A 23,265-nucleotide genomic window follows, 5' to 3' on the forward strand; every position below is an offset into this window, starting at 1 on the left:
GAAATACCAGGTCACGGGCTAAGTTAATAGAAGCTGTAGATAAATAAAGCAAGTTATACCTTCACACACTGGAGTCTGTGATTATAACTTTTATGCTCTCTGCACAAATATTTTTATTTCATCCTCATGGGGAGGATGTTACTGGTATCAATAAGCTCATTTTTCAGATAAGGAAAGCACGATTTGGAGAGGTTTTAAAGGCCGCGCAAGGCCAAGTGGATGGGAAGTTGCTGAGGTAGACTTGAGCTTGGGTTTGGCTAACTCCCAAACCTGTGTTACCATTTGTCTGAGTGTGGCCGTGGCCGCACCTGCAGCAGAATCCACGGGGGGTCATTTAACATGAAGATACATGGGTTCCATCCCCAGACGGAAGCAGATCTCTGGGGTTGACCCCCACATCTGCATTTTTACCATCTGTCCCGGGAGTTCGGAAGTCCTTACAAGCTGACAACCTCTGATCCCTGCTCTCCTCCCTCCCAGAGGGAACACACTCGAGTCTTCCAGGGGGCATTGGGGCTTTGGGTCTCCCACCCTCTGCCATTGTCCAGTAGGGCTGAAGGTAGCTACAACAGCAGGAGGCCAGTCATCCTTCTCCAAAATATTCCCGAGGGGCCACCTTGATCCTGACCTAATGCAGTGTGGTCTGCAGACCACAGCATCAGCGTCAATGGGGAGCTTGCTGGAAACGCAAATTCTTGGGCGCCCCCTAGACCCGCTGAATCAGAAGCTCTGGGGATGGGACCCGTGTGATTCTAATGCCAAGCTGGAGAAGCACTGGCCTAGAGGCAGGAATATCTGGACACTGGTGGGTTTCCCAGTAACAGTGAAAATAATACACTCTTTTCTAGTACTTACTATGTGCCAGGCATGGTTCCCAGTAGGACACACCACATTGCTTCCTCCTAGCTCTAAGAGGTAGGCCTATTAGTGTCCTTATTTTCAGAGGAGGAAGCTCAGGCTCAGAGAGGATGGTGGTCGAAGGGCACATGGCTACTGAGTGGCAGGGCTGGGACCAGCCTTCAGGCGACCGTTCATCATCTGCCTCCAGAACCTGAACTTGAGTCACAGCCAAAGGCCCTCAGAACCAGGGGCCGGGAACTTGTTGGCAAGATCTCTGTGTTGCCAGCAGAGGTGAGTCTAAGCTGCTTTCCAGATGGGGGTCTTCTCGAAAGGCAACTTTCCTCTTAAAACCCTTCAGTGACTTAAACCCCGCGAAGGCGCTCCATGATCAGCCCCGCTTACCTCTCCCACATTGTTTCAATACTTCTCGCCCCCTCACTCACCAGCCCAGCCTCACTGGCTTCTTCTCCGTTCCTTCAGGACGAAAGCCCCTTCCAAACTACAGGGCTTGGCATGTGCTGCTCCTTCTGTTCTGGAACATTCTTTCCTTCCACTCTTCCTGGAAATGGCCCAGTCCTTAAATTTTCCCCTTCAATAGCATTTTCTCACTGGTCCTTCTAGGACCATCCATTGGAAGTAGATCTTCTGTTATTCTCTTTTCCAAGGCCTTATTTATTTCCTTGATAACAATGATGATTAGTTGACTTCCTTGTTTATTTGTTGTTGTTTGCCTCTGCCACTAGTTTGAGAGCTCGTGAGGGTAGGGACCATGTCTGGATTATCACCCTTACTCAGTTCCTGTCAGGCGCACAGTAGGTACTCAATGTTAGTTGAAGGAGTGTTTCTCCTCTTCAGCCTAGTACAAGTTAGGACTAGGTTTAGCATTATGTGACAGAAACCCACCTTACGGTGGCCTAACCAGATCAGGATTTTATTTCTGTCATGTAAGAGGAAGTCGTCTGAGGTGAGCAGCCCAGGGCTAGTTCAGTGACTCCTTGGTGCTTTGGGGACCCGGATCCCTCTGATCTGTTCTGCTTTGTTGCTGTGCCATCATTTTGACCCCTTGTCTCCATCATATGACTGAATTCCATGCAGGAAGGACAAGGGGTAAAAAATATGGCCCATCCATGGACTTCAGCTTATATCTTATTGGCTGGGACTGTCAGGTGGCCATGCCCAGCTGCAAAGGAGGCTGGGAAATTGCTCTATAGCTGGGCGCATCACTGCTGCAAATAAAATTAGAGTTCTGTCGGTAAGGAGGAAGGAGAGAATGAATATTGGGAAGGCAGCCAGTGGAGTCTGCTGCAGCTTCTCTGAGCGGGGAAAGGATCTGAAGGGGCCTCTGAATCCGTTTTTTTTGCTCTGGTTCATCAAGTGACTGACTTAATCACACAGCCACAGAACTTCCCAAAAGAACGTTCCTTTAAAAGCTTCTAGTCCAACTCCCTTATTTTCAGTTACAAAGATTGGGGGCCTCTGCGTCACCTGAACTGCGCAAGGCCCCACATGAACCTAAAGGCCCAGAGAAGACCAAAGCCAGGGGTCTTCCTCCTGGACCGAGGGGTCATCTCACCAAGCCCAGGGAGGTGATGGCTGGAGGGTTAAGTTTATCAAATAAAAGCTCAAGACTGAGACGTGCAAGTTTTAGAGATATTATAATCTTCTGTTTTTCATAAAACCTGTACTTTTTTTTTTTCATTTTCCTAGGTATATAATGCTAAACAGGAATTCAGTTTTTCTACATTCTGGGGTTTTTTTTTTTTCCTCCCAACAAACTGCTCTTTCTAGGTATGTTTTTTCATCCTTTTCACCAGGAAAATTTATGAGGATTTATTTAAAAGAAAAAAACATTGGAAAAGCTGAAGAGAGAAAGAACGATTATACATATGGAAAGCTAGAAAGAAGCCCAGTGAATGTTTGCGGTTATTGCCGTCTTAAAAAAACAAGCCAGGCAGGCGGCGTGGGATGTGAGAGTCCTGTGTGAGGGCAGGGCAGGCGCAGAGGCCCAGAGGATGGGCTGATGGCCGCGGTCCAGGGCGGCCGCTGAGGTGCCTGTCACGTCCCCTGTCCTCCTCCACCTCCCCTCTGACGGCTCCAGACAGAGCCAGAGAGAAAACGGCCTTACTGAAAAATAAAACCAAATCTTAAAAAGCTCCTTTAGAAAAATCAGAAGGCCCAGGCAGCCACTTAGTCTGGGCTGAGAGCGAATCCAGTGAACATGGGGCGCGTCAGGGCTTCAGAGACTGGGGGAGCCACCCCACGCCTCCAGCTTGGGGGCAAATGATGCCCTTGCTGCGGAGGCTGGTCCTGAAGGACAACTTCAGCCTGCTCAGCCTTTGGAGGGTCTCCTTCCCGGAGGAGCTGGGACAATCCTGGGGAATGAGAACTTGTTTGCAAACCCATTCATCTGGCTTGTCACTCCCTGGCCTCTTGCCTGGCCTCCTGCTCTCTCCTAACCAGCTGCGCCCAGCTCTGTGGCTCGCCATCCGCCCTCCTGCCCCTCAGCCGACCTCCCTCACTTCCCCAAAGCATAGCTAAGACCGCAGGGCAACATGTCACAAAATTTTGCATGAGAATCCAGAAGGGTAACACAATGTAGAAAATAAAACACTTCAGTGGGACGCTGGAGAGCTCTGGAGTTGGTGGCTCATGTCCCTGCATGGGGTGACCCCTACCTCCTTCGCTCTCCTGGAGCCCCTGCCCACTCCCAGGTGGCTGGAGCGGCCTGTCCTGCCCCCCAAGTTTAGGGATGCCCCTCCAAGTGCTCCCCAGCTCCTCTCTCAGGTTCCGTGAGAAGCCAACCTCCCCTCCTCTACTTGTCCTTTTACAGTACTGGACATTCCTGTTTAGTTCCTCTTTCTTCCATGTCTCCCTTCTGAGATTTGGCCTCTGACTTGACATTTCTTAAAGACTCACTTCTCTCTTCAGGTGACTCTTCCTCCAGAGAAAAATTCTGCCTCCATTCTGGGGACAAACACCGCTAGCTACTTTAAAGTGACAATTGTACAGCTTCATAGCAAACATGCAAATATGCTCTCCTGGGAAAAACTCAAAAAGGCAGCTAGGGGGGCTGACCCTGTGGCATAGTGGTTAAGATTGGTGCGCTCCACTTTGGTCACCTGGGTTCACTGGTTCGGATCCCAGGTGCAGACCTACACCACTCATCAGCCATGCTGTGGTGGTGACCCGCATATAAAGTAGAGGAAGACTGGCACAGATGTTAGCTCAGGGCTAATCTTCTTCAGCAAAAAAAAAAGAAAGAAAGAAAGAAAGAAAAGAGGCCACTGACGGACCTTCTCCTCCCAGCCTTCCATGATGTCATCAAGCCCTGGGACCACCCCCTGCAGCCTCAGCAGGATGTGGCCACTCTCGACCTACCCTACCCTGGGAACACTTACCCATCACAAGCCCCAAGGCCCCTGTGGCTTTATTCTGATCGCTTCACAACCCTGGCAAGCCCAGACCTGTCACCACAATTGTGATTTGTTTGGGAGTGAAAAATACATGTCCTAGACTCTTTTTTTTAAAATTAAGATTTTGATAATTAACAACCTTGTGAAATTACATTTGTGCATTATTATTAGTCATGTTGTAAGTACATCACTTCACCCTTAGTGCCCTCCCCCCACCCCCCCTTTCCCCTGGTAACCACCAATCAGTTCTCTTTGTCTATATGTTAACTACCACCTATGAGTGGAGTCATACAGAGTTCGTCTTTCTCTGTCTGGCTTATTTCACTTAACATAATACCCTCAAGGTCTATCCATGTTGTTGTGAATGGGATGACTTTGTCCTTTTTTACGGCCGAGTAGTATTCCATTGTATATATATACCATATCTTCTTTATCCAATCATCAGTTGCTGGGCACTTAGGTTGGTTCCATATCTTGGCTGTTGTGATTAATGTTGCGATGAACATAGGGGTGCATGGGACTTTTGGAATTGCTGATTTCAGGTTCTTAGGATAGATACCCAGTAGTGGGATGGCTGGGTCATAAGGTATTTCTATTTTTAACTTTTTGAGAAATCTCCATACTGTTTTCCACAGTGGCTGCACCAGTTTGCATTCCCACCAACAGTGTATGAGGGTTCCTCTTTCTCCACACCCTCTCCAACATTTGTCACTCTTGGTTTTGGATATTTTTGCCATCTAACAGGTGTAAGGTGATATCTAAGTGTAGTTTTTTTGTCCTAAACTCTTAAAGTGTCACAGCTGGAAGGGACCACAGAGATCATTCTGACCAACTCCCTCATTTCATAGATGAGGAAACTGAGGCCCAGGGATATGCAGTGACCCGCCCCAAATCATCTAACGGGTTTGTGGCCATCTACTTTTAAAAGGCATCCCCTGCCCCATTTTGCTCTTTTCTGAAGCTAGAGAATGTCTTTGTGTTGGCTATGCACTTTTTTCAGTCATATGCGGCAGAAAACCAACTTGTTGGCCCATCCCTAGAGCTGGGGTGGGGGTGGGGTGGCTAGGTCCACCTGAATCAGAGTCGGGAAGGGGGGTCCTTCCCTCCACAAGGGAAAATGGAGATGCTGTTGCCAGAAGGAGGAGGCCCCTTGGCGGGGAAAGTGAGAAATGTTCACTACAGTGCACCACACGGCTGCCCCAAATTCTCATAGACTTCTCTTCCCATACACACAGCTGTACCATGTGTGACCTCAAGCACACTTGCCAAGGGGAGGCTCCTGAAGTCTCATCCAGCTACTGCATCCAGTCATTCTGACTGCACCCACTTGTGCTCTCTTCAAGGATTTCTCTTGTCCACTGTCCCCCTTTGATCACTAAAATGGACATGGGGTGGGGCACTGGTTCTCCTTCTGCCTCTTTTACAACCATTTTCTAGGTTTTGGTTTGGGGGTGGTGGTGTTCTCTTAGCATTGCCTTACAGCCTCTGTTTACCATGCTTGGACATTCTCTGGCAACAAGGCTGCCACGGATAGTTGTTCAGTTTGTGCACTGCACAAAGGCATTCTGCTAAGGGGATAAGGGACTATGATTGCCCAGAGAGGGAAGGGTCCCTTTCTCCATGTCACGTAAAGGCTCTCCCAGGCTAAAATTGTGTTGTCCTCTGACAATACCAGCACCTTAAGAGCTTGGTGAATGCATCAGTTAGAATGCTTTCTATAGCAACAACAGAAACCCCAATTAATAAAAAGGAAGTGTATATTCTTTCCTATTACGTAGTCCAAAGATGGGGCAACAGATTTGACAATATCCAGAGAAAAGTGCCTCCTTCTCAAGAGTTGGGAGATATTTGCTAGAAGCTTCCTTGCTGGCCTCCCCTCGCATGTCATTGGCAAACCTGGGTCACATGCCTGGCTCTAAACCAATCACTGGCAAATGAGAAGGGATTTCTCAGTCGTCTTAGACCAATCTTAGAATTTATCCCTGAGCTGGCAATTGGGTGACTTTCCCGAGGCGTGACACCTGCACACAATCTGGGTTTGTTCAGGCTGGAAGAAGGGAGGGACACTGAACACTGGTCGATGCTATAGCAGGCCTCCGTCTGTTTGCATGTGGTGACCTGTCCTTGGATCTAGATGCTAGCCTGGTGGTTCCTTTCTCATGCGAATGGGTCTCGGTGCTCCGCCTAATGGCCTTCGTCTTTCCCCGTTCTTTGGACCAACGTGAAACACGCTCACGGAGTGGGAAGGCAGAGCTGTGGCCCTCTGCCCCAGGTTCCATTCTAGCAAATTGGTCTTCAGCAATTTTCAGCTTCCTGAGGTGCTGTGGAGGGGCCCACAGAGTCAGGCTGAACCTCCACCTGAGACCCCGATTCCTCTGCTGCTGTGCTCTCAGCTTCCTGCCGGTGCTGGCTTCAATTTCAGCTTGCAGCATTGAATTAATCTTTCCCAATCTTGCAAGAAAACAGATTACTTGACTCTTGGACACTTTAGATTGCTGGCGAGAGGCAGCGAGAGGCCCTCTTGGCGAGGCAGGGCCCTTCCCCCCTCCTCCTGTTCTATGGGCTTATCTTTTCTGGAAGGAATTCACAGAAGGCCCAAGAATTTGCCAACATCCCCCAACATGTGTAGTGTGCGTGAAACAGAGTCAAAATTATAGGACAGCTTTAGATTTAGAAATAGAAAAAAACTGTTTTCATAATGCAGGCTAAAGAAAGGCTCTACAAAACCTTCTTTCCTGGTAGGGAACAGATTAGAAAGCTGGAGAACACTGCAAGGCACTCAGGGATGAGGGAGAGCGAGAGGGACGGGTAAGACACGGTTCCTGGTTGGAGGAAATTTATAGTCTCGTTGGGGAGACAGAAATAACTCTCTAGGAACAATTAAGGAGGAATGAATTTGAGTTTGTGTTCAAGCACTGAAGAGTATGATAAGTATCCCCTCTCTTCCCGGCCTGGCAAGATCCTGTCATTAAGACCCAGGCTAAGTGTCACTTTCTTGGTAAGGTCTTCCCCAGACCCTCCTGTACGCGTATAGTGCTGAGTCCATAGCCTCCGGTAATTTTCATGCCCTGTCGCAGAAAACGGTGCTGCTGGGGTCTTCTGCAGCGAGGAGAGCAGCCCAGGAAGTCTCTTGCGCGTCTCATCCTGTCTTGGCAACAGTTTCTTGGAGAACCTGAGAGAGCACAAGGTAGTTGGTGACTTCTGTCTTCCCCACGAGATGGTGAGCTCCCTGAGATCAGGGACCAGTCTGTCTTGGGCATCACCCCGGCGGGGAACACAGTACCTGGCCGGGTAGAATGAAGAACAAAGGGATGAGCATTCAGATAAGAGGCAGATTTGTAAGGGAGAAGGACACCAGAGGAAGCTTTTGGGAGGAAGTGAGCCTTCCCCGGGGCCTGGAGGGCAGGCTGCTGGCACAAAAGGAGCAGTCTTTGTGGAGGCTCAACATCTCTTGAGGATGGGGTCAGTGTTTTATCATCTTCCCAGAGCCAGGCTAGGAGAGATTGGGGGTAAATAGAACGGGGTCACTCTGCCTCGGCAGAGGGCTGTCTAGGTAGGGCAGAGGGTAGAAAGGCAGAGGGAACAGATGGGAACCAGAAAGGACCGCCTTGGCTGTCATCAGTGCCCAAGCCTGGGGCCCTGACACAGAGCAGGGCCCCCGATGGTGCCAGGAAACCAGTGCAGGCCCCGGTGGATTAGGGCGGATTTGCGTTAGATGTCTCTGTAGTGAGGTCAGCATCCAGAGCCAGAGTCAATCCCCCTCTGTGAGTTCCAGTTTCTCCTGTACACTGTGCAGTCCCAACGGGGCTCTGGGCCTGCTTCCCACCACCACGCTTTCCGCTCAGATGACATCTGGTCACAGTTCCCACCACGGGCAGCCCTGAGTCCTGAGCTCTAGAGCGGTTGGGGTGGAGGGAAACACTGGAGAGAGTCGGGCTCCTGCCCCAGCTGCGGCTGCTGTGGCCTGACCCCCATGAGGCCTCTGGGGCTGGTAGGAGTGGGGCTGTGCTCCAGAGGGGGATGCGCTCCAGTGGGGGATGTGCTGTGCACAGGTAGGGGCAGCCCTGGACAAAGCCAGGGTGCTGAGGAGCCAGCAGGTACAGGAGCTGGATGTGGGCACAGGGTCCTGGCTTGCTCTGTCCCAGGAACAAAACAGCTGGTGCTCAGGGACATGGGAGAAGGGGACGCCTCGAACAAGGCCCCTAGCTGGTGTGGCCTCTCTGGAGTCCTGGCTCCTTCTCCATTGCTGGGTCAGCAAACTGGAAGTGCCCGGGGCTGTGAGCGACTGGGGGTCCCAGCTGAGGCTTCAAGCCCAGACCGGCCCCTCATGGCCAAGGGGTTGGGGCCAGGCTTATCTTTCCAGCTGCCCTGTTCCCTGCCACTTTATCACAGAGGGTGAGAAGGTGTCAGAGCTCAAAATGTGCCTCCTCCCCGTGGGACAGGGCCCAGGTGCAAGGGGAGGACAGTTCCGGGGCATAGCCAGGAGACCTCTGTCCAGGGAGAGTTTAAAAGGCCCCAGGAGCCTCTCCCAGCCTCTGTTGGCCTTCCTAACTGGGGACAGCATGCAGAGGCTGCTGATTTTGAGTGTGCTGCTGGGGGCTGTCCTCGGCAAAGAGGACTTTGTGGGGTAGGGGTGTGGAGAGGAGGAGGGAGTGCTCAGAGGGGAGAGAGGGAGGACTTGGCCCCCAGCCAGCATCTAGAGGAGACAGACACACAGATGCATGGGAAGACGGCCAGAGAGGAGCAGACCAGCCCACCCTGGGAGACGGGCTGACTGGGGACCTGGGCTGAGCAGGGGTCTGGTCTGTCAGGACAGCCTCCTGAGCCCTGGGGAAATCTGAGCTCTGAGAAAGGATTTTCAGGAGAGGGGGTGGGAGGAAGCCTAGCTGGCCTTGGAGAGACAAATAGAGTCTCAACTGGGATGGGGACAGCAGTAGTGTCCAGAAAGTTCCAAGGAGCCCAGGCCTCCCATTGCTAAGACCCCTCACGCTTTGCCCCCCTCAGCCCAGAGGATGGGATTTCCAGGCTGGCCGCTGCCCAACTCCCACCTCGGGCGTGTGCTCGGCCAGGAGGGGCTGCTCAGGCCCTCAGTCTCCCCTCCCGTTCTGCCTAGGCACCAGGTGCTCCGAATCTCTGTGGCTGATGAAGCCCAAGTGCAGAAGGTGAAGGAGCTGGAGGACCTGGAGCACCTACAGGTCAGAGGAAGCGGGGAGCCCTCCCTGAGGCCCCAAGGTGTTTCTCAGGCCAGTTGGGCCCATCTCAGGCCCCCACGATCGCCTGGGGCCCACTGGGGCCTGGGCTCTCTCTCTCCAGCTGCCCAAAAAGGAGCCATGGGACTGATCCTTGTTAGGAAGTGACTTAAACCCCCTAGTTCCAGAAACTTGCTGCCCTTAAGCATCTGAGCGAAGGGGGAGCCCCTGCTTCCAGTACTTCTCTCTCGATTGCTGTCTCAAAGCCCCTCCTCTCTGCTTCCTGGGCCATTTCCCTGACCGCCCTGGACAAAGTCCTTCGCCCTCTGCCCCTAACACCCGTGCCCCACCCCCAATTATATGGGGAATTTTGGCACTAACACCCACTCCCAGGCTGGTCCTTTTCCAGTCCGTTGTGACAGTGCCGGCTCTTGTTGTCCCCAGCTGGACTTCTGGAGGGGCCCTGCCCAGCCTGGCTCCCCCATCGACGTCCGAGTGCCCTTCCCCAGCATCCAGGCTGTCAAAATCTTCCTGGAGGCCCACGGCATCGAGTACACGATCATGATCGAGGATGTGCAGTCGCTGCTGGACAAGGAGCAGGAGCAGATGCTCGCTTTCCAGGCCCGGGCCAGCTCGACCGACAACTTTAACTATGCCACCTACCACAGCCTGGAGGAGGTGAGGGACCCCTGAGGCCACTCCCCACAAGCACCAAGCTCTTCATCAGGCTGGCAGAATGTGGCCAGAGCCGGGGCCGCCTGGGTGTGCGTGGCGCCCACTCTGTCTCCACATGGCCTGGGTGGTCTGGGTCACGCTCCTCTGTATCCGAGAGCTCACAGGACGCTGGTGAACAGAGCTGCTAGGGGAGACATCCAGGTGCTCAGAGCCATTAAGGCCACCTCCCCTCCTCTTCCTTCTCAGATCTACGACTTCATTGACTTGCTGGTGGCTGAGAACCCGAAGCTTGTCAGCAAACTCCAGATTGGCAGCTCCTATGAAGGTCGGCCCCTCTACGTGCTGAAGGTACGGGAGCTGCATGCGGATGTGCATGGGCACATGTGCAAGAATGGGCACCCACATCTGTGCATAGGCTCCCACTGGTGAGCCCACGGTCACAGAGACTCCCAGGACAGGAAAGTCCCTGGACTCCCAGGGCCGACATTTGGAAAGGTCTGAATTTCCATGCTGGTCATTTGTGTGCATACCTATACACGCACAATTTTAACTTTTTTTAAGTGGCCAAGTGTTTTAATCAAGTGTCACATTGTGGGACGTATCCTGGAGGCAGGGTAGTGCAGATAAATGTGACCTCCCACAGAGAACTGTGCATGGGCAGCAGACTGGGGCTGGGCCTGGAAGTCTGGCTGAGTCATCTTTGCCCCAAGGCCAATATGAGGGCAGAAGGCCCAGCTCTGTGGGATCCCCATCCCTACCCCAGCCCCTACACCCCACCCAAGTGATGGCCCCACGAACAGAGCATTAACTGGAGATACGCAGAGAGAAGGTGGCCTCTGGCCCAGGGTACTCTCCCCTTCAAGGACGTGAGATGGGGCCCTAGCTGGACCACTTCTCTGTTCTTCTCGTCCAGTTCAGCACTGGCGGAAAAAACCGTCCCGCCATCTGGATCGACACGGGCATCCATTCCCGGGAGTGGGTCACCCAGGCCAGTGGGGTCTGGTTTGCAAAGAAGGTAAGCCTGGGGAGGAGAGGCGGGCTCTTGCGGGGTAGGGCATTGGTGTCTGAGGCCCAGAGAAGCCCTGGCCTCCCTTTCCCGTCCAGAAGCAATGACCGCAGAGGGAGGCCGAGGACAGGCGTCCACTGCTTAACACGGCAGAGGCCTGGCCTGGTCCACTCTGCCTCTCTGCCCCCTAATCCTCCATCAGATCGTGCAAGACTATGGCCAGGACCCAGCTATCACCGCCGTTCTTGACTCCCTGGACATCTTTCTGGAGATCGTCACCAACCCTGATGGTTTTGCCTACACCCACAGCACGGTACAGGCCTTTCCTGTCCTTGAGGAAAGCTGGGTGGGCCTCTGATCTCCAAGATCCGAAAGCTACTCACCCCTAATCTCAACCCCCAGTAGTTGGGGGAGCGGCGCACACACCGGTCCTCCTTGATCAGGGGTTCCTGACCTCAGCGTTCTCGACTTTTGGGACAGGACATTCTTTGTGTGGGGGGTTGTCCTGGGCATGCCGAGGGTTTAGCAGCATCCTGACCTATTACTCACTAGATGCCAGTAGCAACCCCCAGTTGAGACAATCAAAAAACGCCTTCAGACATTACTGAATGTCTGGGTGTGGGGGAAAAAAGTGCCCTCAGTGGAGACCCACTGCCTGTTATTAAAATAGAACCTTATTGCTGGTTCTATTTTATTTTTACGGGAGGTACAGCACGCTTCCCACTAAATGTGTTTGGGGGGGTACCTTATGCCTTCTTCATTTCCCACCAGTAGAGCCCTCTGGCCAAATGCCATCCATTGTTTCCTCCGTTCTCCTCCTTCAACCAAGGGCCCCCTTGGACCTTCCTCCCTGACGACCAGTTGAAAGTGGTTTCTGATCACACGCTGTGTCCACACCGGAGCTCTGGGTCAGGGCGCTTCGTGTTGCCTGAGGCCGCTTGCAGCCCACGCAGCTCTCTGCAGGCCCTGAACCGCAGCCTGGCGCCATGACCAAGTGTCTGATTCCTTCCCCAGAATCGCCTGTGGCGCAAGACTCGATCCCGCACTTCGGGCTCCTTGTGTGTCGGGGCCGACCCCAACAGGAACTGGGACGCTGGCTTTGGATGTAAGGTCCAGCGTGATTTGGGGAGCAGGGAGGGGACCCAGAATGGCTTCTTACCCTCCTTTGTCCTGATCCAGCCCTGTGGGTGAGGGCGGGAGGGGGCTCAGCCTCTCCTCTGAGGCTGTCCGTGAGGAAGGCTGTGCTCTGAGATTTGCTTGTCCCTGGTCTGTAGAAAGAAAGTTCCTCCCAGTGGAACCAGGGTCTGACACCTATTCAGGGGTTTCCTAGGGTAACTCCAGCTCCTTCCCTCCGTGGTCACTTCACTACAAGAACCCGTCTTGCTCGAGTTGCCCTGCTTACCTCCCTGGGCCTGGCCATCAGCTCTGCCCAAGCCTGGCTGACCCCCAGGTTATAAAAGGCCTCTGGCCTTTCCTTAACCCCAGGGTGGGGGTGAGCCCTCCTGCTTCCCACCTCACCCCCAACTCCGTGCAGAGACCTGGAAGCGGTGAGGGCCACACCCACACTGCTTGGGGGCAAGGAATGCCACTACCCCGACTCTCCTTCCGCAGTGGCCGGAGCCAGCAGCAGCCCCTGCTCGGAGACTTACCACGGCAAATCTGCCAATTCTGAAGTGGAGGTCAAGTCTATCGTGGACTTTGTGAAGGACCATGGGAACATCAAGGCCTTCATCTCCATCCACAGCTACTCCCAGCTCCTCCTCTATCCCTATGGCTACAAAAAGGCAGCAGTTGCTGACCAGAAGGAGCTGGTATGTGCTGACCCCCTGCTTGCCCTCCGATCCCAAAGGCAGCTTTGGGCAGGCTTGGGTTTTCATGTTGGACCTGCTTAGGGCCTGAGGGCCTATCCCCTAGCACCCCTTCCTCCCACGGAACCCCGATGATTGGGAAGACCAGCAAGGCAGACTAGCCTCGCTTTCGGTCTGGGAAACTGAGGCACAGAGTGGTTGAGTCACTTCTGTCACATGACAGAGCAAGAGGCAGGGCTTGACTTTGAGCTTGTACTGCAAGTTCACACTTGGAGCTGCAGTGTGACCAAGGGCAGCGGAGTGCTAGCCAGACATCCTGCAGGGTCAGAGGATTGTGGAGCTGCTGAGCCCCCAGGGCTGAGCCTGCAGGGCCTAGGAGGCCCCATGCTCATTGCCGGGGACCCACTTCTGCGGGGCGCACGCTCCCGGGTCACCCTGCCAGCCCCCCGGGCTACCCTGGCCCTGCTGTTCCGAGGGCCTGGTGCTGCTGGCCATGACAGGTGGTCTGGTTTGGCGTTTTCTCCAGGATGAGGTGGCTAAGTCTGCTGTGGCAGCCCTGACTTCTCTGTATGGGACCAAGTTCCAGTATGGCAGCATCTACACCACAATTTGTAAGTGGGTGCATGGGCTCCGAGGGTGGCCCCAGGAGGAGGCTCAGCTGGCTTTCCTGCCCAAGAGAGCATCCCTTCTAGAGGAAGTAGCCAAGGGTGCCTGGATCTGGGAGCGTCTGACAACCACTGGCTCGGTGGGCAGGGGTGCCCTTTTCTGACGTGAACTCTGCCTTCTTTGACACCTTCAGACAAACATGTCAGGTCCTCTGTGGACTCTTGTCCCCTTGTCCTGGGGTTAGGTCCAGCTTGATGCATGGACTGGGTGGAGAGTTCTGCTGGTATTTGTGGAAATTCAACTTAAAAAAATACTCCTCGTCCAATCCCCTTCAATTCGAGACTATATCTTATCTTTTCCCAGTTTACTTGTACATGTAATACCCCGGGAGGAGCACTTCCAGAATGGAATTAAATCCGCAAGTGTGTAGTGCACACTTCCTGTGCACCAGGCCGTATTTTGTGTGCTTGGGATACAATTGGGAATAAGATCAGCAAAGATCAGGAAACATTCTAGCCAGGGAGACTGACAATAAACACAAATAAGTAAATGATGCAGCCTGTGAGGTGGTAAGTGCTAGCGAGGAAGAAAAAAACTAGAACAGGGTAAAGGGCCTCAGGAATAAGGGCGTGGATGTGGGGCAGGCAGGTGAAGGGCAGACCTCACTAAGCGAGTGAAATTTGGGCAAGTGTTGAAAGAAATGAGGGTGGGAGCCAAGAGGCCCCCTGAGGAAGAGCCTTCCAGACAGAGGAACCTTCTAGAGCAAAGGCCCCACTGTGTCACCTGGCCTGGCGTGTTGCGGGAATAGCAGGAACAGCACGGAGACCCTCGTGGCTGCAGCAGAGTGACAGCAGGGGACTGTGGGAGACAGGTGGGGTGGGCAGATCTGTTGAGCCCTGAGGGAATTCTGCAACAAGTTTGCCAGTTGACAGGAGGCAGGAGTTCTGAAGAAGTGGGGGTGTTTGGGGGGGGACATGACAGGGGCAGAGGTGGGAGGGCGGCACGCCCCCCCCAGACTTCCTGCCCCAGCGCCCGGGTTGTGGTGAGTGAGCTGGTCACGACCTTACCTAGGGCCGGCCTTGTTTTGTGGACTCCAGGTCTTCTTTGGAAACTGTTTCAACCCTGAGTCAAAAGGCTGCTTCACTGAATGTGGTCAAGTTAAATTCTGACGTGCAGCCTCCTCCCTCTCCCTGACACAATTCGAAAATGGCTTCATTTCCCACTCTTAACTGCACCTCTCGGCAAAGACAGACAAAGGGCTTTTGCTTGACTCAGGCCCTCTGCAGCTTCCCCTGCAGACCAGAGCCCAGGGGCAAAAGGCCCCATTGCCCTGGCTGGTAACTCTGGGATATTTGGAGGCTCGACCAAAGCAGCTGTTGGGCGGTTTTCAGTGGGGTTTTCACAATCACAGGAACTTTCTTGCATCTCCCGGTGAGAGAAGAACCATGGCTGGTGGGCCTCCCTGGGCCTCTTGGTCTGAGATCCTTTGAGGGAGCTTCTTGGGAAGAAGCCAGGCTGCTTGGTCCACAGTGGGCACTTAGTAGACACCGACTCCAGTCAACACCGTATGAGGCTCTGGGCTTTGGATCATTGCCTGGCCCATGTACATCTTTCCGATTGATTGACCTTTGTTCTCCTGTTTCTACCTCTGCCCCAGACCAAGCCAGCGGCAGCTCCATTGACTGGGCCTATAACCAGGGCATCAAGTACTCCTTCAGTTTCGAGCTCCGGGACACCGGGAGCAATGGCTTCCTGCTGCCAGCCTCGCAGATCATACCCACGGCTGAGGAGACATGGCTGGCACTTCAGACCATCCTGGAATACACCCTGAATCACCCCTACTGAAGTGGCCCCTCAGCCTCTCCCCTGCCTCCTCTTTGGCCCCACCCAGACAACGAAATAAAGTTTGAGCATATATGGAACAGAATCTCTGGGCTTGTGTGTGGGAACTCATGTGGCGCGTCTGCCTGTTCAAGCTGGCGCAGAAGTGATTAGTTCCTGCAGGCCTCACTCGAAATGTGTGGGTGGTTAGACTAGATGACCCCTAAATTCCCCTGCATTCCAAGGTTCTGTGAAGTTGTAGCCAAGTGGCGTCTGTTTTAATTAGACCACCCTGAGCTCAGCTCATCAGTGGGGTGATTTGTTCATACCTTAGTAGCAAGCAGCAGCCACAGCTGCTAACCAAATGCCCGGCACCCCACGGCGGAGAGGAATTCGGCTTGTACAACAGTCTAGCTAGTGGGATCCATTCATCTACAAAAGCAATACCCTTGAGTATGAAATAGAATAAACCTGGTGGCCACTGCTGTCCCAAATAGATGTTGCAGCCGGGCAAAGCAAATTTCTATAAAGCAGAATATGGTCTCCTGAATTAAATTGGAAGAAAACAATTAGGTTAAATGGAATCATTTACTGAAGATAAAGAACAAACACCAATAGCAGGACATTTTACTAACCGCAGTACATCATGAAGACTATGTCATCATGAAGACTATGTCTTTAGGGACAGTAGTTTACTTTTCATTGCCACATCCTTTCTAGCATCTTTTGGTGCATTGGCTCTGCTCCTTCTGTTCCATTCATCATCATCCTTATCATTCACGAAATTTCTCACACATGAGGCTCTCCTCGTGATACCTCCACAGCTCCTAGAATTTGGCTTCCCTCTTTTGGCTTGTGATTCTGATGGCTGTGGTGACACACTTGGTGGCTAGCGTCACAATACATAGGTGTCTCAATTTTTTTCAAAGAAAGAATCTACCTCTTGTTTATTCCAAATCTCTTAGGATGTGAATGTGGAGCAGGGGTTACTCCCACAGAAGTCGCTGGGACATGGGTCGGGGTGGATTGGTAGCTCCTCAAACTAGGGTTCTGGGGCTGAAGATGGTAGCCTCTCCCTGCATCTGCCAGGAGAGGTGTCACAACGCATCCAGCTCCACTGACTTAAAAGTATTGTCTTTTCCACATAAAATGCCCTGAAGCCCAAATGCTTTTTTTTTAAAGGGACAGTTGGGGAATTTTCATCTTGGAGTTTTTTATTTTAATCTTTTTCTTGTTGCCAAACATTCTAAAAAACAAAAAGAATGAGGCTGACTGTATACAGAGTATACATAAACTTACACAAACGTAAGTTTATGAGGCAAGGTAAACGGTGTTTCAGTCTTTACAGAAAGATGCCCTAATGATTTTATAACACTTCCTTCAAGTGATCTTTTGGGAAACATTTGCCATCAATCTATGCAGATAACCTGAAACCCATTTAACTGCTCAGTTTGGGCAAGCAAAAAGCTGATCTTATATTTGATTAATAAAGACTGATAAGTGAAAAAATATTGTTAGCAAGACAATGTATCATTTTACAAAATTGGATTACTTAGACTTCAAGGGTAGAATTGCTTAATTTAAAATAAACTGTGCTCCCTCACAGCAGAGACCACTTTGTTTGGCATTTAATCTCCAAAACCATCAACAGAACTTGACATACGGATGCCCAATAAATATTTGTTGAATGCATGTTCTCCACTTTTACTAATGAACTCATGAACTTTCTAAACTGTGTATTGTAGAATTGCAGGTTATTTTGAATTCTCTGAGTTGTAGTTTAGAAAGTAGGGCTCTGAGCAAGTAAGAATCTTAAGAAAGCTGAAAAGACAAGGAATGAAGCACCAGAATGGAAATTCCATGAGGGCAGGGATTGCACTGTTTTGTTCAACATTTAATCCCTACTGTACATGGTGCATAGTAGGCACTTAATGCTTGTTAAATGGAGACATGGAAGTGGTTAATATCTTTTTTTAAATTTTCAAGTGCAGGAGAACCTTACATTTTGTTTGCAGATATATATTTTTACAAATCTATAAGTAAAAAAAATTTTTATTTTATAAATAAAAACACAAAGCTAAAATGTAAAAATTTTAGAAAATATTGCAGCATATATGAAAAAGCATTAATAACTTTGAGGGGGCAAGCTCATAAATAAAGGGAGTTACATAAAGAAAAACTAACATTTCTCTCTTTTTTTTCTCATTAAACTTTGTTTTAACGGGTCTCAAAATTCTGTGACAGATTTTTGGTCAAATCGTTTCCATTAAAAAGTACCGTTTTTAAAAACTAACAACTGAAAACTGCCATATGCACACAAAAACAAATGGTCCATAAAACATTCTCCTTTCCTTCTGAAGGTTTTATGATGTATGATCATTAACCAGTCTTTTACTTAAACTTAAATGGCCAGTTGACACAAACAGTTCTGAGCTGTCTCACCACTCATTCAGACTGGGGTGGCGGGTACTGGGGATAGTATTCATTTAGCCTTCTGAGCCTTCTGGGCGGTCCTGGTGACCTTGCCGGCTCCAGCTGCCTTCTTGTCTACTGCTTTGATGACGTCCACAGCAACTGTCTGTCTCATGTCATGAATGCAAAATGACCCAGAGGAGGATAGTCAGAGAAGCTCTCAACACACACGGGCTTGCCAGGAACCATATCAACAATGGCAGCACCACCAGATTTCAAGAATTTGGGGCCACCTTCCAGCTTCTTCCCAGAATGAAGATCAATCTTCTCTTTCAGCTCAGCAAACTTGTAAGCAGTGTGAGCCTTGTGACAATCCAGCACAGTTGCATACGCAGCACTGACTTGGCCTGGATGGTTCAGGATAATCACCTGAGTCATGAAGCCAGCTGCTTCCATTGGTGGGTCATTTTCGCTGTCATTAGCCATACTGCTAGGATGAATATCTTTGACAGACACATTCTTGACATTTAAGCCCACACTGGCCCCAGGAAGAGCTTCACTCAAAGCTTCATGGTGCATTTCAACAGAACTTACTTAAGTTGTAATGTTGACTGGAGCAAAGTTGACCACCAAGCCGGGTTTGAAAACACCAGTCTCCACCAGGCCCACAGGGACAGTGCCAATACCACCAATTTTGTAGACCTCCTGAAGGGGCAGATGCAAGGGCTCCTCAGTTGGTGGCAGGATGCAATCTAGAGCTTCAAGCAAGATGGTTCCACTGGCATTGCCATCTTTATGGGCGACTTTCCATCCCTCGAACCAAGGCAGTTAGCACTTGGCTCCAGCACGTTGTCACCATTCCAATCAGAAATTGCAGAAATGCTACTGTGTCGGAGTTGTAGCCAATTTTCTTAACGTAGGTGCTGACTTCCTTAACGATTTCCTTCTCTCTTCTGGCTGTAAGGTGGCTCAGTGGAATCCATTTTGTTAACCTCAACAATTGGTTGTTTCACATCTAGTGTGTAAGCCAGGAAAGGCATGTTCGTGGGTCTACCTGTTCTTGGAGATAACTGCTTCAAATTCACCAGCACCAGCAGCAACACTCAGGACAGTCACAGTCAGCCTGGGATGTCCCCGTAATCATGTTTTTGATAAAGTCTCTGTGTCCTGGGGCACCAAAGATGGTCACATGATACTTGCTGGTCTCAAATTTCCACAGGGAGATATCAATGATGACACCATGCTCAGTTCAGCTTTCAGATTATCCAAGACCCAGGCATACTTGAAGGAGCCGTCTCCTGTCTCAGCAGCCTCCTTCTCAAATTTTTTGACGGTTCTTTTGTTGATCCCACCACACTTGTAGATCAGATGGCCAGTAGTGGTAGACTTGCCCAAAACTATGTGTCCAATGACAATAATGTTGAGTCTTCTCCTTTCCCATTTTGGCTTAGATTTACCCGTAGTTTTCACGACACCTGTGTTCTGGCGGCAAACTCATTGCAAAAAAGCAAGACTAATGTTTTTGTACCCCAAAGAAAAACAAATAGATCATTTTTCTCCCATCAGATTGACAAAGAATAAAGACTGATAACTCAGTCTTATAAAGGGTATGAAGAAATAAGACCCGTCATGTACTGTTGGTGGAAGGATAAATTTACACCACCTTCCTGAGGGGCAATGTGGCAATTAAATAAAAATTTAATTGCTGCTTTGACCCAAAAAGTCCGCTTAGAAGAACTTATTTTATAAAAATATTCAGGCAAGTTCAAATATACGTATGTACAAGGTTGTAATAATACAAATTTAAATATAAATGAAAAACCTAAATACATACTAGTATTGATACCGATATGACATGTTTACACAATGGAACTTCATGAAGCTGCTGAGGTCTGTGTTGACACAGAAAAATGGTCACAATACACTATGTGACAGAAGCTGGCCACATGATGGAAATGCTAAATTGGATTGTGGTGATGGTTGCACAACTCTGTAAACTTACTAAAAATCATCGAACTGGATACTTAAAATGGATGAATTTTATGGTATGTGATTTATACTTCCATACAGTCATTAAAAAAAAAAGAAGCTGGTTACAAAATAGTATGTTGAGTACAAATCTCATTTTTGTTTGAAACACACACACTATGCCTGGAAGGATATATTCCCCAATGACAGTCGTGGTTACCTGGGTGGTGGTGGTTTTCTTCTTTATACCTTTCTGAATTTCTTATAATAAGCTTTTATAATTAGAAAAAAAAAGCTATTTCAAATATACCAGATAACCTGTGGGTAAAGTTATTTAATATCAACTTATTATCCACACTAAACATCTACATGGGCATCTTAATTTGTGCCCAGATTCTTTCTTATAATTTGTCTAAACTCATTTCTTCTGTTCTGGCATATTTCACCATCTCGCCCAGAACAAGGCATTTATCTTATCTTTGGAAAAATTTACACTCCAGATAGAGCTGAGAGCAGCAGTGTTTCTACCAAGGGGTGGGGTTTCTTGTGTCTCCCCGTAGGGGGCCATTCCCTAAGCACTCTGCCACCCCTCAGATGAACACTCTCAAGAGTACTTTCTGCTCACATTCACTTTCCATAGTAATCTGGGAAGTTGATTATGTTAATGCCTATTCTCCAGAGCTTTTCAAAAATCTTTATTTTTAAACGAACTCATTTTCTGTTTTTCTAGACCATTATATATAGGTCTCATGGACATTGGTGGTCCATGAGAATTCTTCAGGCAGTCTCTTGAATTAACACTCAGATCTGCATTTCTAGCTTTCTGGCTGTGGCCTGAAGTTAAAATTGAAATGTCACTGAATACAATCCAGATATGAGCTCATTGCTCCCTCATCCAGTGCAGGGCTATTCATCATCTCAGCCATTGTTTTGCAAGGGCACGTGGGACTAGGTAGATGTGAAGATGCAGATGGACTCTCGCTCTGAGGACTATAAGGATGAAACAACATTCTGTGAACACACTAAGACCCAGATGCTACTTATGGGAGACTGATAGGACAAACCATAACATTCCAATTGGCCAATTGAAGGGCGAGCTCTGAGAAGAAAAGCACGGAGAAACCGTCAAACCTGAAAAACTGTCAAAGGGTAATGAATTCTCCCCAAAGCTTTCGGGATCCACATTAATTTGGCAACTCAAATTGTGAGCATCATCTAACAACCCCGGAGACTGAGACTGCCAAATGTTTATTGCCAAAGTAAAAGAAGAAAATTAAAAGTCTCTGCTTAACCTCAGGGGTGGTGCTGGGCTATGGTGTTAGAAGAGGGCAGTGGAGTAAGAGCTCTGCTGACACGGACTGAGGCACAGAGGCTGGCCGCTGCTTCCTCCCATGAAACCCGGGCCTGTGGCCACGAGCCAATTCACGCAATTTTTGTTTCAGCCTAAATCAGAAACATCACCACAAAGGGAAGAAAAGATCAGACACAAATCATATCAATATGGTTTATTGAATGAATAGTTCAACCCATCAGGAAAACAGCTGACTTTTTTCCTACAATCTAATTAAAGTTTGTAATTCTCATTCCTCAAGTGATATCTCTTTAGGTGTTCATTAAGAAACAAAACTCAGAAACCCTGGAGCACCTGTCTTCAAGATGGGTCACTGGACATAGACAGCGGAAATGTGGAAACACATATGCCAAGGAGCAGAAGCTTCCTTCCCTAAATTTCTATTGCCTCTTGTGCAAGCCGAGGCAGAAAGCTTTCAGTGGAATCTCAGTGACAAGGAGGAAGCCAACAGTCATGGGAAAGTTACATTTTTGTTGGTGAATTTGAGGCATGACCAAGGGAGCACATGGCTGTGCCAACCCAGAGTGGGCAGCACGGAGCAGGGTGGCTGAAGGAACTAGCTCTGGAGCCACAATTCTCGGGCTGGCTCCTGGCTTCTCAGCCTTCTCAGAGAATCAAGGCGAGTTGCCTAACTTCCCTCAGTCTCCTCACCTGAAAGCGAGGGTGCCTACCTTGTAGGACTGTTGTGAGAATTAAATGAGTCAAAACTTAAAATGAAGAATCTGGGAACACTGCCTAACATACAGTAAGCTCTCCATAATGTTTGCTAGTATTATTATGTGGAAATTTTCAAGATTTGAAACAAAAGAGAAAAATAACTCACTCTCAGATGGGGATGGTGTGTAACCTGTATTTGATGAATTCCAAAGGCTACTTTGTGCCTGAGGGGACCGTGAAAACAGGCCGACGGCAGCCAGCCAGGGTAAGAGGGCTCCTAATAGCTCTCTGGGCGCCTCCTGCAGAGGGTGATCTAACAATCTCAGGGTTGTGAATGCCTCTCCTACAAAAGCAGGATGCACAAGGGGACAAAAGATAATGAGGTTTCTGGGTCTCCAGAATGGCAGGCCAGCGTTGAGTGGCCACCACAATGTGCATTACATCCCAGACTTCAGTCTTAACAGGTTCAAGTCATTTATTCACACACTCTTATTTATTAAGGGCCACTGTCATATAGGCTGAGAACTTACAGTCAATATAATTTCAAATAATTTAAAAAATGTAGTCCATCAGTCAATAGCATTTAATAAGTGGCCTCTGTTTGCCCCACGTTGTACCAAGTGCCTCAGGATGTTCCGCAAGCAGACAGAATTTGCTTCCGTGCTCAGAACAAAGAGGATCAGCATCAGAGAGTGAGACCATAAGGGGACCACAGCGTGACACATATAGTTTTGTAAACACTCATAAAATCATGCACTGAATCCTATTCTGTCAGAATTCAATGCTGACAAATTTCCACCATTACACATTTTATGCGATAATTGGCCTGTGAACCAATTTAAGGACACCATAAAAACAATTTCAATAATTACTACAATTCTAGGAAAAGATTACTACCCAAATGTATTCTGAACACTCCAGAAGCACAGGGTGTCTTATTGTTTTCATAGGAAAAATATATTTGTTAATCAAAAAATTAATTGAACTGCCTGTAAGCATATCATTATGCCCACATAATTAAACTCATGAATTATAATCCACGTTTCTGATGTTTCTTGGAAAAAAAAAGAAAAGTATTATGGGAGTTACATTTTTGAAAGAATTGTGAAGAAATTGAAAGCATATTAAAGACACTGAGAACATTTTGGAACTTGGAAGAAAGGTTCTTAATGATTATCTTCAGAGCAGAGCGTCAGGGAGTCATCGATTTAAATCCAGGTGGACACAAATTAATTATCCCCCCTAAAAAAGTCAGATAACATGAAAGAGAGAATCTATAACCAATATATAACATGACAGAAACCAAAACCAACACAAGAAAAATTACCTACATATTTCTTCCTAGCCTAGGACTCTGATTTCACATATATTCCACAAGGGAATTAGAGAAAAGAAGGTTTTGTTTTGTTCTGTGTTCTTGGTGAGTAGCCTAAAGTCTTAAGAATTTGTCTAATCTAAACAACACCACAGGAAAAATCCCTCAGCAACTAATGAACATTATTTGTTTTCTTCTAATTCT

General features: G+C 49.1%; 1 protein-coding gene and 1 pseudogene across 1 annotated transcript; one reads left to right on the top strand and one right to left on the bottom strand.

Moving 5' to 3' along the window:
* Positions 1–8,723: 8,723 nt before the first annotated feature.
* On the top strand, positions 8,724–15,464 carry CPA1 (carboxypeptidase A1). The gene is made up of 10 exons (XM_001503015.5): positions 8,724–8,880; positions 9,367–9,448; positions 9,887–10,120; positions 10,364–10,465; positions 11,031–11,132; positions 11,326–11,436; positions 12,138–12,228; positions 12,735–12,934; positions 13,458–13,542; positions 15,195–15,464. Exons 1-10 carry the CDS (start codon positions 8,816–8,818, stop codon positions 15,380–15,382), a joined length of 1,260 nt encoding a protein of 419 aa, XP_001503065.2. The 5' UTR covers positions 8,724–8,815; the 3' UTR covers positions 15,383–15,464.
* Positions 15,465–17,695: 2,231 nt separating this feature from the next.
* Positions 17,696–20,306, bottom strand: LOC138923698 (elongation factor 1-alpha 1 pseudogene; annotated as a pseudogene).
* Between the last annotated feature and the right edge of the window lie 2,959 nt (positions 20,307–23,265).

The sequence above is a fragment of the Equus caballus genome, chromosome 4, assembly GCF_041296265.1.
Source record: "Equus caballus isolate H_3958 breed thoroughbred chromosome 4, TB-T2T, whole genome shotgun sequence".
NCBI lineage: Eukaryota > Metazoa > Chordata > Mammalia > Perissodactyla > Equidae > Equus > Equus caballus.

What these genes read in the sequence shown, in the direction of transcription:
- CPA1 (XM_001503015.5), top strand. Translation starts at nt 8,816, where the DNA reads ATGCAGAGGCTGCTGATTTTGAGTGTGCTGCTGGGGGCTGTCCTCGGC. An exon ending in AGGACCTGGAGCACCTACAG is followed by an intron (nt 9,449 to 9,886) that starts GTCAGAGGAAGC and finishes TGTTGTCCCCAG; the next exon opens with CTGGACTTCTGGAGGGGCCC. An exon ending in GGCCCCTCTACGTGCTGAAG is followed by an intron (nt 10,466 to 11,030) that starts GTACGGGAGCTG and finishes CTTCTCGTCCAG; the next exon opens with TTCAGCACTGGCGGAAAAAA.